General features: G+C 45.9%; 2 protein-coding genes across 4 annotated transcripts; one reads left to right on the forward strand and one right to left on the reverse strand.

The window, feature by feature from the left end:
• Window positions 1-435: 435 nt before the first annotated feature.
• Window positions 436-7,194, reverse strand: LOC114843698 (butyrophilin subfamily 3 member A2-like). Its single transcript, XM_029130513.3, is given in 12 exon segments — window positions 436-2,517; window positions 2,810-2,917; window positions 3,037-3,147; window positions 3,418-3,933; window positions 4,127-4,183; window positions 4,962-5,074; window positions 5,187-5,306; window positions 5,385-5,678; window positions 5,830-6,035; window positions 6,037-6,169; window positions 6,317-6,354; window positions 7,154-7,194. Coding segments are annotated over 12 exon segments (1,812 nt in total). The 5' UTR covers window positions 7,180-7,194; the 3' UTR covers window positions 436-2,427.
• Window positions 7,195-9,634: 2,440 nt separating this feature from the next.
• Window positions 9,635-11,792, forward strand: LOC114868839 (sialoadhesin-like). 3 transcript variants are annotated; one of them, XM_055513830.1, is made up of 6 exons: window positions 9,635-9,771; window positions 9,841-9,885; window positions 9,958-10,218; window positions 10,289-10,531; window positions 10,729-10,974; window positions 11,176-11,792. In XM_055513830.1, exons 1-6 carry the CDS (start codon window positions 9,720-9,722, stop codon window positions 11,301-11,303), a joined length of 975 nt encoding a protein of 324 aa, XP_055369805.1. In that variant the 5' UTR covers window positions 9,635-9,719; the 3' UTR covers window positions 11,304-11,792. The 3 variants fall into 3 exon arrangements, with proteins under 3 accessions (XP_055369805.1, XP_055369803.1, XP_040929358.2); XM_055513828.1 differs by having other exon boundaries at window positions 9,841-10,218; XM_041073424.2 differs by having other exon boundaries at window positions 9,841-10,218; window positions 10,828-10,974.
• The last annotated feature ends 2,913 nt before the right edge of the window (window positions 11,793-14,705 follow it).

Below are 14,705 nucleotides of genomic sequence, written 5' to 3' on the forward strand. Positions count from 1 at the left end.
GATCCACCTGCAGGTGGAGTCAGGCACATTCAGCTGGAGAGTTTAATGGAGCAGGGATGGAACTGTTGTGTTGAAGGCAGAGCTGAAGTCTTCAAACTGATGTTCCCACACAGCTTCACTGGTCCACTTATTACAGGTCCTCACAACCGGCTTGCAGAGTTTTAATTTCTGCCTGTACAATGGAATCAGGTGCACCATGATGTGGTCGGATCGCTGCACCAGCCGGTGTTGCTGTAGAAACATATTCCACCTCCTTTCGTTTTGCCGTAAAGCTCTGTGCGTCTTTCCGCTCGTTGCAGCTGGAATCCCCACAGCTGCAGCGCAGCGTCCGGTACGAGGCCGCACAGCCCCCTATGGAAAGCCTAGAGGGTCACAAGAACGGCGTTTCCAAAACGCGTCATGTCAGGTTGTGATGCGTCTCGTTTTTTTTCGAGATGCGTCACGAGACGCGTCTTGTTTTGTTCAGACGTATCACAAACTGACAAGACGCGTTTTGGAAACGCCGTTCTTGTGACGATTGGGGCCTGCCATACAGCCACGTCTCCGTAAAACACAGGATGTGGAAAAGTCTCTTTTTGTTGAGCAGCACGGTTAGTTTGTCCGTTTTATTGCAAAGTGAGCGCACGTTGGAGAGGAATATCGCGGGCAGCGCAGTGCGTAATCTGCGCCGGCGGAGACGCAGCAGCTCACCTGAGCGAGCGCGTCTCCTGCGGCGCAGGTGATCATATGTTGTACAATGACAATTTTAGTAGAAAGTTACACAGAATTAGCTGAAGGTAGGACAGAAGGATGTACCTTATCGTTGTTGGTTTCTTGGTTTTCCACCATCATCTGTAGATTCATTTCCATCATGTCATTCACATTGTGGAGAAGAACACTTCAGCTTGTTTTTTGTTTAACTGGTAGAAAAGGTTGAAATTCAACATAATGAATGTGTTTCTTAACAGATTTTAAAGCAATGTGCTACATCATAAAAACTGAGTTAACAGAGGCGGTTTATAAGTGTCTGAGTGATAAAAAGGCACCGTCATGGTCAGGATTAGGATCAGTGGAGACAGATTCAGTTCAGGGGAAGATGGAATTTGATTTGAAGATACATTTTTACACTTATTCAATAACTAGGGGCCCTCACTGAACTAAAGAGAGGATGAGTGCAGCCAGTGGCAAGACCTTGAGGAAGAAGTTCCAACCTTCATCTCAAAATAAAAAAATAAAAAAACATCAATCTATCCATTAATCTTAAATTGGGACTAAACTATCTTTTTTTTCTTTCAATCAGGCTCAAAGTTTCATTATGGCACAACACAACAAATAATCATTCATTCCAATTAATATGATGACTAAAAAAGCATTAACAGTGAAACTCAAAGGCAATTATTAAAGTCTTACATGTACTGATTACATGCTGATACAATTAAAAAAATATTGCAGGATACTTTGTCTCATCACTAACTAACCAAATAGGGAAAATATACATAAATAACAATTACTAAATAACAATTAATACTTAAGTCATGTCTGGGTTTTAGTAATCAAATGATTTTGGTGTTGTGGAGTTACCTTTAATCATAACACCATTACAGTATGTCTATGGATCCCACCTGGTGTGTGTGTGTGTGTGTGTGTGTGTGTGTGTGTGTGTGTGTGTGTGTGTGTGTGTGTGTGTGTGTGTGTGTGTGTGTGTGTGTGAAACACCTGTTGCTCATCTGCCTGAGATAATTCTGGAAACCTGTAACCTCATGACAAATCATCGCCTAGATTTCAAAGTCACATCAAATCAAAGTACATTGTCCACTGAATACAATGGCATCAGTTTCATGACAATTGAAGGCTCCGGTACATCTGAATCAGAACTTTGAGTCCAAATAAAGTCTTCTCTTTCCTTGATGAGTTTGCATTTCAAGTTTATGACTGCCACCTCCCTGTGCGGGCGGCACGGTGGTGCAGTTCCTCACAGCGAGAAGGTTCTGTGTTCGATTCCCTGGACTGGTGACCTGTGCAGCGTGTACCCCACCTATCGCCCAAAGACAGCTGGGATAGGCTCCGCAGGAGGCTGGAGCTGGTTTATCACCGTTTATCACACGGTTTGTCATCGTGTGAGAACATGGATCTCCCTGTGCTAGTTGAAATCTAGCTTTGCGAGTGATTTATGAAACATTCTAGGGTAACTGATAACGAAGAGGAGAGTGTTTAATTTAAGGCTGTGTCACCCAAAAATGTATCCATGGTCCTTAATATCCCTGTCCCAGAAACCATATGTGTGTTTTTTCTTTAAGCAGGAGAAAAGGCCAAGCATGAGCATGCTTGAGTGAGAGAATGTGCAATTGTGACAGAGAAGCGAGCGTGGCATTGGTTGTGCTCCTAGGTAGTATTACATGCTGCTTGTTGCACTGCTGGACAGGACAAAAAAGAGTTAAATTTCATTTTTTACTTAAAAGTGCTGACTAGGAACTCTTCTGTGTTGATTAGGTGGACCTGCAGTTTATCTGCAGGTTTCAGCTTTTCTTTTAGGTGAATCTGTAAAATAAATAAATTACAATCCATAAACAACATTACAAAGAATATAAATATAATATATACCACGATATATACAAAGAGGTTACTATTAGAGTCCTGGTTCGTGACATGCAGGTGTAACATAAGAAAAGAAAGAATTAAACTGTATGCAGTTGTTTATTCACAATACAAGGTCTGATTTCAGGGGTTTCAGAACACAGGGAATTTAGCAGTGGGGGTGCATGAAAATAATAAATAAGCAAAACCAAACAGATATAGCCAGCAAACAATGAAAGCAACAGCAAATACTCACCGGGGGAGATTCTCCATGCTTGAGAATGAATGTGTCCTGAAATGTGTGAAAGACTGGCCCATCATTATTGATCTCTATTTTTAGCTTACAGCCTTCCAGAGATATTTCCTGCAGGACCAACATTTGGAAACATATCAATATTCAGTGTATTAAAACATGCATAACTGTAAATAGGTTTGTTCCAATGCATGATGGTACCATCGGGTTGTTGGTAGCATCAAAATTACCTTGTTGGAATTGTTTCTGAGGAAGATAGAATCATCAGAATTGTTGATGTCCACAGAAATGAATTTAATGTTAGAGCTGCTTATGTGATTGTGTACATTGGTGTCCACTGTCTGAGGGTGAGACACACACACAACATTGTCTGGCTCAGGGTTAAAGGTTGAATACATTTTCTGTATTTATTTTTAATCAGTGATTAACTAATAGTTAGGTTTATACTTAATAGGTGTGTTAAAATCTATTTATCTACAGCAGTTGAACATGAACCTCTTAAGTTTCTGCCTAGTTTCTCCTTCCACTGCTGGATCACACTGCCCTTGTTCTCCAAAACATCTTTTGAATAAATAAGAGATTTTTTCCTTATTAATACAAATCATGTCAACCTGCTTTTTGAGACTTTCCTTCATCTTCCTCTTCTCTTCCTCCATCATCTTCTTTTCTTTCTTTATCACCTTTTTCTCTTCTTCCATCTTCCTCTTTCCTTCTTCTATCTTGTTCTCCTCTTCCTCCATCTTCTCTTTTTTATCATCCATCATCTTCTTTTCTTCTTCCATCTTCTTTTTTGTATTCTCCATTTTCTTCCCTTCTTCCTCCATCTCCTTTTTTTTGTACTCCATCTTCTTCTTTTCCTCTTCCATTGTTCTCTTCTCTTCTTCCATCTTCCTCTTTCCTTCTTCTATCTTCTTCTCCTCTTCCTCCATCTCCTTTTTTTTGTCCTCCATCTTCTTCTTTTCCTCTTCCATTGTCCTCTTCTCTTCTTCCATCTTCCTCTTTCCTTCTTCTATCTTCTTTTCTTCTTCCTCCATGTTTTTTTTATCCTCCATCTTTTCTTCCTCCGTTTTCTTTTCTTCCTCCAATTTCCTCTTCTTTTCCTCCATGTTCCACTTTTCTTCCCCCAACTGTTAGAGAGAAACATTGTGTTTTTTAGGTTTAATTCTGCATGAAATCAACAATGACTTGTGCTTGATTTTTTGGTATAAAAATCTTTTATTCAACAAGCAGGAGTTTGATAATAATAAGTAATAATGCTTAACTCAGTGTAAGTGAACTGACCCATACAGAGAACAGCAATAGTGGAGTTAACCAACCAACCTCCTTTTTCTCCTTCTCCAACTCTTCCTTCAGTTGGTCCTCCTTTTCATCCTGGAGCTGATAGACAGAGATGAAGTCAGATGTGTTGAAATGTTACAAACTTGACAGTTCTGCTTCTGATTGTTTGGAAACTCATTTCAATTAATGTACTGAAAACAGGACACTGAATTGATGGTTGGTGAGTTTTTATCTTCTAATTCAATTCAGTTTAGTTTCCTCACTTGATTTAGATGTTATCTGATTAGTGCAAAAAAAAATCAAATTGTTTCTGTTCAATTTAAAAGAAACAGCTGAAACATAAGATATATTGAACTTTAACCACTCAAGCAAAAAAAGAAGCAGAAACAGAAGAAAGAGGTGGAGAACACAGAGGTTGGTCTGTTCACTTTACTACTGTTTGTCTTTGTCTATATGTCAAACTAGACACAACAGAAACATACAGCAATATAAAGTCTGCTTTCTACCATGACTTTAGGATTATATTACGTAACTGCTTTCAGCTTTTTCCCATCAGGGGTCACCACATCGAATGATTTGCATGGTTGTTGTTGGCAAGTTTTTGTGCCACTGGCGTGTAACTCCTGTGGCTAGATTCAACCCCACGAGCTTGGCGTTACTAGCGCCAGACGACTAGTTACTCTGCAACTGTTCCAAACAGATAGCTTTAGAACTAGCTGGAGAACACACAGAGTCAGATTGAGCTGACAAATGAGGCTCATTGTCCAGCATTGGGAACACAACACAGGACAGCAGGGAAGCAGCTGGACATTACTGTATATCACACATCTCAGACCTGAAAAAAAATAAGGATTAAATACTTTTGTTTGTGTCTTACTTGTGTAACATTTGCTTCTCTCCTTGAATCTCTTTCATCTTTTCTCAGCATTTCCTCTAGTTCTGTAGATCTTTGTCTTTGGCCATTTTCTCTATTGTGACTTCTCTTGGACCCTGTAAGAAGAAACAGCGCAGTTGTAAAACAAATCTTCCTTCTTTGTAATAGTACAAAAGTGCAAAGGTAAAAAAAGTATATTACACTAAAACATAAACTCGTGTTACTCACTGATTCTGTTTCTTTGTTTCCACATCAAAAAGCTCAACACAGCAACCAATATGATGCAAACAACCAAAGCAACAGACAAAGCTACTGAGGAAGTGGTGAACTGGACCTTATAGAAATCATCTGGAACCATAAAAAACAAGTACAGTAAGAGCTGTTGTAAAGTAAAACAACAATCACTGTTGTATATTGGAGATTAACCTGTAACTTCAATGTGAGCCTCTGTTTTGTGGTTGATGGAGGTCTGCTGGACTCTGCATGTGTATCTGCTGCTGTGTCTCTTGTCCACAGTCACTCTGCTGCTGACAGTATAGAGGTCATCAGAACCTCTGACTGTCTCTGTAGGTCCAGCAGAGAGGAGCTTTCCCTCAGCGTCCAGCCACAGCAGCTCAGGCTCTGGGAACCAGCCTCCACTCCTACACTCCAGCACCACTCCACCTCTGTCTCTGTCGAGTCCTGATAAACTGATGACGGGGGAGGAAACAGCATCTGGTGCTGAGACAAAAGTTTAATTAATGTGACATATTTGTATAAAAAATGTCTCCATCTGTTTGCACCTGTTGAATCTAAAGCTCAAAGATCCAGTGACATGAGAAGCTCCACGCTGCTCTAATGTAGAAGCTCCTATTATAAACTGTCCACTCACCAACAATGAGCGTAACCAGTGCCTGTTTGCTGAGTTTAGGAATGAAGCACCTGTAGGTTCCTCTGTCAGACAGTTCTACCTCAGAGAGCTTCAGGGAAATGTTTCCCTCCTTCAGCTGATCAGAGAACATGGATGTTCTGCCTCTGTACGATGGATGGATGTCGTTGACCAACTCCTGACCAGATCGCCACACATACACAAAACTGGTTCAGGTCAGGCCTCGTCCACTCCAACGCCATCGTATCAACATCCAGGGCAGGTTCAAGGTGACACGGTAACGTGACGTCATCACCAACTCGAGCTACTATTGGCTGAGAGGAACCGATCAGCTCAGAGTCACCTGTGAGGAAGTAAAGTTACTTTATTTTTTGTACTTCATCAACCTTGTTGTTTCTCTACTGGACAACTGAAACATTAACTGGACAAAGGCTAAACTGTTTATCACCGTGTGAGAACAGTTTATGAACTGTGTGTTTATGTGAGTTACCGCTGCAGCAGCGAAGCAGAAGACAGAGAACCCAAACCCTGAGAGGAAACAGACGGGAGTTCTGTACATGAGGAAGATGATAAGTGTTGGTAGGTTGAGACAAATGAAGCCGTTCACTGAAAAACATACAAATCATTCAGCTGGCCTTGAAGCCAGTAGCCTCTTGATGTTCCACCATCTTTACTTTTCAGATGGTTTCATTTTCATGTTCTTATGTGGAATTATCTTTAACTTCAAAGACACAAGGTCTCCATCTTGTTGAGGCTCAGAGCCAGAGCTCAAACACGTCACACTAAGAATGTGGCTGAGAAGCAGCTCAAATTAGAAAGACCGGACTGAGCTTCCCTGAACCCTGTGTTGCTGCTCATGGAAGATGTTGCTGCCAAAGGCAATTAAACCAGTCAAAAATAGTTTCACTTACGGTCTCTAACGCTGTCTTCAAATTTTAACTTTTGACTTTTTCAGCTTTAAAGTGTTGTTTATTCATAATTTAGTAAATCTCATCGCATTTTTATAATTATCAGTGTAACCATTAGATGGTAAATAGTAGCTTAGTGACTTGTTGTTGTCAGTCCATTCACTGAATGACCTTTACAACTAATCACGTTTTTACATTAGTTTGCAGTTTTATACAAACAGATCTGGTTTTACTCAAATGGTTTTCATTCATTTCAATCATTTTAGCAGAAGTTGCTGTCAAAGTAGTTGATTATCTTGTTTAAATGACATGAAGCAGATCTTAACGCTGCTCTCTATTACAAACTCTCTAGTTGTAGTAACTTATGAGAGTCTAAGCTGTAGAATTTACAGAATAGTTACTGTAGGAAGACGACGTACCTGTGTTTGCATGATGACTTGATCATTGCTGAGGCAACGTCTCCAGCTCGTTCGTTCTCATCTAACTTGTTCTACTTGTTGACACTGAACCCGTGTGCTGAAACGCTTCCTTCTGCTGGTAATAACCTGCCTGCCCACTAGTAACATGAAAGTATTACTAAAGCAGTAGTAGTAGAAGAAGCTCCACATGAACTATATATAGTTATACAAAGATTTCTCCTTCCCCAGTCAGAGCAGCTGGTGCCGCCCAGGTCTAGAGGACTGTAGAAAAGCTTTGAAGGGTCACTTGAATGATCTTTTGCTTTCTTTGGACCAGCAGGATGGTGATAAAAACAGAAAAAAACATATTATACAGTTATTTATTTTTTCACTACACAAAGTGAGGGCGGCCGGTGGTGCAGTGGGTACAGTAGCACTGTCGCCTCACAGCAACCGGTCCACCCTGGGTGCCTCTCTGTGTGGAGTCTGCATGTTCTCCCCGTGTTCGCATGGGTTTTCTCCAGATTCTTCCTCCCACGGTCCAAAAACATGCGTTAGGTTCATTGGTCGCTGTGTGTGTGAGTGTGTGTCAATGGTTGTCTGTCTGTCCCTGCGATGGACTGGCGACCTGTCCAGGATGTACCCTGCCTCTCGAAGTCTGTTTTCTGTTCAACAAATAGGATTTAAACCATCCCAATGCTGTTCTTTTAATCCTGATTCTATGTTCTAGTGTCTGTAATAGAATGTTATGATCAATTGTATCAAATGCAGCACTAAGATCTAACAGGACAAGGACAGAAACTAGACCATTGTCCGAAGCTAATAGAAGATCATTAGTGACTCTAACCAGAGCTGTTTCTGTGTTATGATGTTTTTTAAATCCTGACTGAAAATCTTTGTACAGGTTTTCCCACTCAGGTGATCAGATAATTGTTTAGCCACCATTTTTTCAAGAATCTTGGAAATAAAGGGTAAATTTGAAATGGGCCTATAGTTGGCTAGTTGTCCAGGGTCAAGGGTTGTTTTTTTCAATAGAGGTTTGACCACAGCCACCTTAAAAGCCTGTGGTACATAGCCTAGTTGTAAAGATTGGTTGATTTGATTTAATATGGACGAGCTGTTGTGACTGGGCTCCACGCCACCAGGGGCAGCCTGGTTTCACCCTTTGGTTTTGTGTCCTTGTTTCTGTTTCCTGTAATTAGTTTGATCTGGTTCACCTGTCTTGTCTTGTATTTAAGACCTCAGTTTGTGCACAGTCTTTGTTGGTGCATTACATGTTACATGTTACCATGTCATTGTGCGCTCTGTCCAGGTTTGTGTGTTTGTTCATGGATTGTGTTAGGTACTGTTGTTTGCATGTTTAGTGTTCTTAGTATGGTTTATTTAGTTTCCTGCTCAGCAGTGATCTTCAGTTGACCAGTTAGTACTTCTGTTAGTTTTGTGCTATTTAGGTTTTGATCTCAGATACAGTTTGCATGTTTTGTGTTTTGTGTTTTAGGATGGTCATTTAGATTCCTGCTCTGCAGTGATCTTTAGTTTAACCTGTGAGTTTTGTGTCAGTTTGCATTGTTTATTTCTGGTCTATGCGGCATACGCAGCGTCCTTAGAGTCATAGAAAAGATTTGTTCATATTGAACGAATCGTTCATATTAAAACATCAATTTTCCACAGTGTCTGAATGTCATGTCAGAAGGCCAGAAAGTGAAGCCTGCTTTTTCCTACCTATGAATAAAATGTAATAAATTTAAAGAGTGATGGAGTAAAGAAATAGGTCTCATATGGGTTTTTAACTCTATTTTTATTTATTTATTGATAAATAAATGCATAAGACTTGATTCTTTTAGATCCCTTTTGTTTTTTGTCCTGCTACCAGTCACCAGGGACCTATTTGTCTATAGATAAAAGGGAAAAATCCAGGCGAGGATTTATCAAAAAATTATCTCAGGTTTGTGTTTCTGTTATTTTGCTCCATTATAACTATTAGCAATTCAGTTTCTTTCTTTGACAACTAGAAGGAGATTCTTTTCCAATGACACCAAGCTCAATATTGCAGCCCTTACCATTTAGGATTTATTTAATGAGAAGCAACATATGGATTTTTACTTCTCATCTACAGAGTTTAATGGTAGAAGCAGAGTAAGAATCATTTACTGTCTATGAAACAGAGGGAAGTAGAAAACCCCAGAGATGATATGAAACAAATCCTCGTGACGCTACTGGAAACCAGTACATTATGTGGAAACTAAACCCAGACAGGCTGCTAGAATTATATACTGTTTTTAATTCATTAAAAGTCACTGATAGTTACTATTTTGGCAGGTAGTCTGTGCTGCACAGTCCTGGTTCTGTAAGTCGTTAAAAGTTAAATCAGTAAATCTTATTCCTGTTAAGACTGTTCTTAAATATTGACCGACTTTTGGTTTGTGCTTCATAAAAGTGATGTGAAGCAGAAGGATGAGGAAGTCCCGAGCAGCAGAGGGAAGTGGGCAGAGCCCGGTGAGAGGTGGGAGCTGCTCAGGCAGCGTTCTGTGGTTGGAGCGACTGAGGCAGACGTGGGATCACACACACACTGACAGTCAGTCACAGCATGAAGACGCGTCCACACGACATGGAGGCTCCAGGTCTCTGCCTGCGGCTCTGTGAGTTCTGCAGCTTCAGCGGCTTCTGTGTCCGCTGCTAAAAGTCACTGACGGTCCTTTGTTCCCTAGCGATGCTGCTTCTGGTTCTGCCGGGTTCACGCGTGGAGAGCAGCGGTGAGCAGCGTCTCACACACGGCGCCCGTTCAGGCCTGGTCCTCCTCCTAACGTCCTCTGACTCGCTGACAGACGCAGACTTCTGGGCCGTCACCAGCCGCCTGCAGTACTTCCAGTACGAGGCCGTGTCCTTTCACTGCCAGGGTCTGAGCGGCTCCTCTCAGCTCCGAGGCCTCAGGAACGCCGAGGGCTTCCTCACCCTGTGTGACCTCCAGAGCCCGTGGAGCAGCTTCTCCTGCACCGTGGAAACAGCCTATCCAGGAGACAGCGGCCGCTACTGGTGTGAGACGGAGACGGGGCAGAGGAGCGGCGCCGTCAACATCTCCGTCACCGGTGGGTCCACGTCTGCGCCGCCGGCGCCGCCGCCGCGCGCCGCTTTCACGCCTCTCTGTCACCCGTTCAGCCGGGTCCGTGATCCTGGTGAGTCCGGTCCTTCCTGTGACGGAGGGCGTGAGCGTGACTCTGCGCTGCAGACAGAAGGTTTCCTCCAGCTCCACAGCTGATTTCTACAAAGACGGACGGCTCGTAGCAAGAAGCTCCACGGGGGAGATGAGCGTCCACAGCGTGTCCCAGTCTGATGAAGGACTCTACAAATGCAGCGTCCCCGGAGCAGGAGAGTCCCCCCAGAGCCGGCTGCTTGTCAGAGGTAACCATAGCAACGGGATGCAACTGGACGACCCACGGCCGTTACATCAGGTTCTGTTTGTAGGGAGGGAAAACTAATGCGGACCCTTTACTGAGCACATTGACACCTATGACACCAGCTTTTAATATAACACATCATCTTCTACCTCCGCCCGTCGTGGCTCCAGCACAATCTGAACCCCAGCCGTTGTCTTCTAGCCGATGCCGTGGTCCTGCTCTGTCCCGTCCTGCCTGTGATGGAGGGCGTTAATGTGACTCTGCTCTGCCGTAAGAACAGCATCTCTCCCAACTCCACAGCTGCTTTCTACAAAGACGGCGTCTTCCTGCGGAGCAGCGCTACAGGGAGGACGACGCTGCACAGCGTGTCCAAGGCCGACGAAGGCTTCTACAGCTGCAGCCTGTCTGGAGGAGGAGCGTCAGCGCCCGGCTGGCTGGCGGTTAAAGGTCCAACACTGAACTGTCATTTAACTTACTGGAACCGCAACCTGCTAACCTGCTAACGTGCTAAGATGCTAACCTGCTAATCAACTAACCTGCTAACGTGCTAATCTGCTAATCTGCTAATCTGCTAACCTGCTAAAATGCTAAAATGCTAACCTGAGCTGAACTGATACCACCGACTCATATCCACTCTTGTGTTTGCAGCCCATCACAGAGACACGTGTTCCTCAGGCTTCGTCCACGCCTTCCTGGTCCTGAGAATTGTTCTGACTGTGCTGATGTCTGTGCTGCTGCTGGGTCTGCTTTGCTATGGGCACAGTCAGAGGAGATGAGTCTTCAAAGACTTTGGTGAAGTAGATGATGTTTGACTTTCTCACAAGTAAAGCTTAAAGCCACAGTTTCTGACAGATGTAGTGACTATTTTTAAATGGCTACAGGTCTGTTTTATCAGTAGACGCTGGTCTGTGTTGAGGTTTTAGATGCTTCAGCTGCTGCTTTTAATTTCAGCTTCTTAGACACATATGCAGTTAAAACCAAGAAACTAATAGTTGGTCAGTTTATGTGTTTGGTTCTCAACAGTGGTTCTACACACTGAGCACATTTACCTTCATGTTAACTGTGACCTGTTTAGTCTGTGTGGTTAAAATTTAGCTTTGTCGTCTCACAGTTTTAAGAAGACACAACAGTGAGATATTAAAACACAAGATTCAGATGTCAAATATCAAATGTTTGGATTTGTATTATTTTATTTAATTTTCAAATATGTGTGATTCGAGTGAAGAGCTGCAAGTACTTAAAAATAAAAATAAGACGTACACTGAGCTTTAGTGTTTGTTAATTGAGTGGTTCTAATGTAAAAGGAGCACCTATAACTAGTTTTCCCACATTTAACTAAATGACACAACATGTTTTCTCACATTTAGTTAAATGTGCAAAAGTCTAAATGTAAATGTTAAATATAAAATGTAAATGTTAAATGTAGATGTTAAATGTAAATGTAAAATGTTAAATCTAAATTTGAAATTTGAAATCTAAATGTTAAATGTAAATGTTAAATGTTAAGAGTCAGATGTGGGCATAGCTCCGCCCACATCTGACTCTGGATCGGTGGACGAAAATACTGAAGAGAAACCTGAAGTCGAAGCCATCATGGCCGCCAGCTCCGACTCCCTCCCGTTCCAGTTTTATTCATATTCAGTTTTTCACTCGGCGAACATTTAACATTTAACATTTACATTTAACATTTAACATTTACATTGAACATTAAACATTTACATAGACTTACACTTTTGCACATTTACCTAAATGTAAGAAGACATGTTGTGTCATTTAGTTAAATGTGAGAAATGTCAGCGATCGCTCGGATGAGGACCCAAATGCACAGCAACACAGGTTGACGGTGATCAGAGCGTGGTTTATTCCAGGTTTAGGCAGAGGCAGCGTCAGGAACAGGCAGGGTTCATACAAACGTAAGGCGGTGAAGCGTGGTCAGGCAGGCAATGGTCGGTAACAGGCAGGAGTACAAGGTCGAACATCAAAAACCAGGAAACACGAAGACACGGCAGGAACAATGAACTGGGAAAGCACGACGACACACGAACACTAGAACGAGGAAACACAAACGAGTTCGGTAACGTGCAGAGCAGAGAACGGGGTACACCAAACACGGCCGGACAGGAACAGCGAACAACGGTAAACACACAAACAACGATCTGGCGGGGAACTGAGGACAAAGGTGGTGGTTAAATACACAGGTGAGTGATTAACTGATTACAGACAGGTGTGGGCAATGAGCTAGGGAGAACAGAACTGATAACAGGAAGTAAAGCAGGAACAGAAACAGAAACCGGGAGTGCTACCAAAATAAAACCGGAAATGGAACCTGGAACCAAAATAAGACAAGGAAACAACAGGAAACAAAACCCAGATCGTGACAGTACCCCCCTCCCAAGGGCGGATTCCAGACGACCAAAGAAAAAAAAAAACCGAGCAGGGCGGGCGGAGGGAGGACCGGCGGAGGGCAAGAACCAAAAACAACCCGCACGGACACTGACAGGGCGGGCGGAGGGCGGACTGGGGGAGGGCAAAAACGGGAACCCCCATCAAAGCAAAAACGCACGCCCGTACACGACAGACCAGAGGACCCACCCGAAAAACAAAACCAGAACGAGTCCCATAATCAAGAAAAACCCAACATGAACGTCCACAAGACAAAAACAAAGTCCACGACCAGGTAAAACACAGAGTCCAGGGAGTCCCTCACGGAGGGTGGGGACGCGGCGAGATCCTGCTCAACCGCCACTGAGGCAGGGGGGCACCCCCAGTGCCCTTGGGCTGGGCCAGCGTCCACGGGGACCCCCCCGAACGGCGATGTCCTCCAGGCGGACGCTGATCCTGGAGACCGAGGGGTCGAGGCGGACGTCGCCGCAGGAGGCAGCGCCATCCAAACGGCCGGAAGCGCCGAGGGCGAAGCCACCAGTCCGGCAGCCGAGACCGAGACGAGACAGGAACCAGAGACGAAGACAGACGTGGAGACGTCCTCCTTGGACCTCTGCGACGAGACGCAGGTACAGATGCGGCCGGAGCCGGGCCGCCAGGAACCGATGCAGGTGCGGCCGGAGCCGGGCCGCCAGGAACCGATGCAGGTGCGGCCGGAGCCGGGCCGCCAGGAAACCGATGCAGGTGCGGCCGGAGCCGAGCCGCCAGGAACCGATGCAGGTGCGGCCGGAGCCGGGCCGCCAGGGAAACCGATGCAGGTGCGGCCGGAGCCGGGCCGCCAGGGACCGATTCAGGTGCGGCCGGAGCCGAGCCGCCAGGAACCGATTGCAGGTGCGGCCGGAGCCGGAGCCGCCAGGAAACCGATGCAGGTGCGGCCGGAGCCGAGCCGCCAGGAACCGATGCAGGTGCGGCCGGAGCCGAGCCGCCAGGAAACGATGCAGGTGCGGCCGGAGCCGAGCCGCCAGGAAACGATGCAGGTGCGGCCGGAGCCGAGCCGCCAGGAACTGATGCAGGTGCGGCCGGAGCCGAGCCGCCAGGAACCGATGCAGGTGCGGCCGGAGCCGCGACGGGCGCGACCCCCTCCTGGAGGTCCGCCGGAACTGCGACGGGCGCGACCCCCTCCTGGAGGTCCGCCGGGACTGCGACGGGCGCGACCCCCTCCTGGGGGTCCGCCGGGACTGCGACGGGCGCGACCCCCCTCCTGGGGGTCCGCCGGGACTGCGACGGGCGCGACCCCCTCCTGGGGGTCCGCCGGGACTGCGACGGGCGCGACCCCCTCCTGGGGGTCCGCCGGGACTGCGACGGGCGCGACCCCCTCCTGGGGGTCCGCCGGGACTGCGACGGGCGCGACCCCCTCCTGGAGGTCCGCCGGGACTGCGACGGGCGCGACCCCCTCCTGGAGGTCCGCCGGGGCTGCGACGGGCGCGACCCCCTCCTGGAGGTCCGCCGGGACTGCGACGGGCGCGACCTCCTCCTGGAGGTGCGCAGGAGCTGCAGCTGGCGCGACCCCCTCCTGGAGGTGCGCAGGAACTGCGACTGGCGCGACCTCCTCCTGGAGGTGCGCAGGAACTGCGACTGGCGCGACCTCCTCCTGGAGGTGCGCAGGAATTGCGACTGGCGCGACCTCCTCCTGGAGGTGCGCAGGAACTGCCGCAGGGGCTGCCTCCTCCTGGAGGCCGGCGGGCGCTGCGGCTCCAAGGGTGACGGGGACTGGAACGACCGCTACAGGGCCGACA

Source organism: Betta splendens, chromosome 2 (assembly GCF_900634795.4).
Source record: "Betta splendens chromosome 2, fBetSpl5.4, whole genome shotgun sequence".
Classification (NCBI taxonomy): domain Eukaryota; kingdom Metazoa; phylum Chordata; class Actinopteri; order Anabantiformes; family Osphronemidae; genus Betta; species Betta splendens.

Bases quoted from the DNA above. Each gene is read 5' to 3' on its own strand.
- LOC114868839 (XM_055513828.1), top strand. From the start codon at position 9,720: ATGAAGACGCGTCCACACGACATGGAGGCTCCAGGTCTCTGCCTGCGG. The intron at 9,772-9,840 runs GTGAGTTCTGCA...TTTGTTCCCTAG, and splicing joins AGGTCTCTGCCTGCGGCTCT to CGATGCTGCTTCTGGTTCTG. The intron at 10,532-10,728 runs GTAACCATAGCA...GTTGTCTTCTAG, and splicing joins GAGCCGGCTGCTTGTCAGAG to CCGATGCCGTGGTCCTGCTC.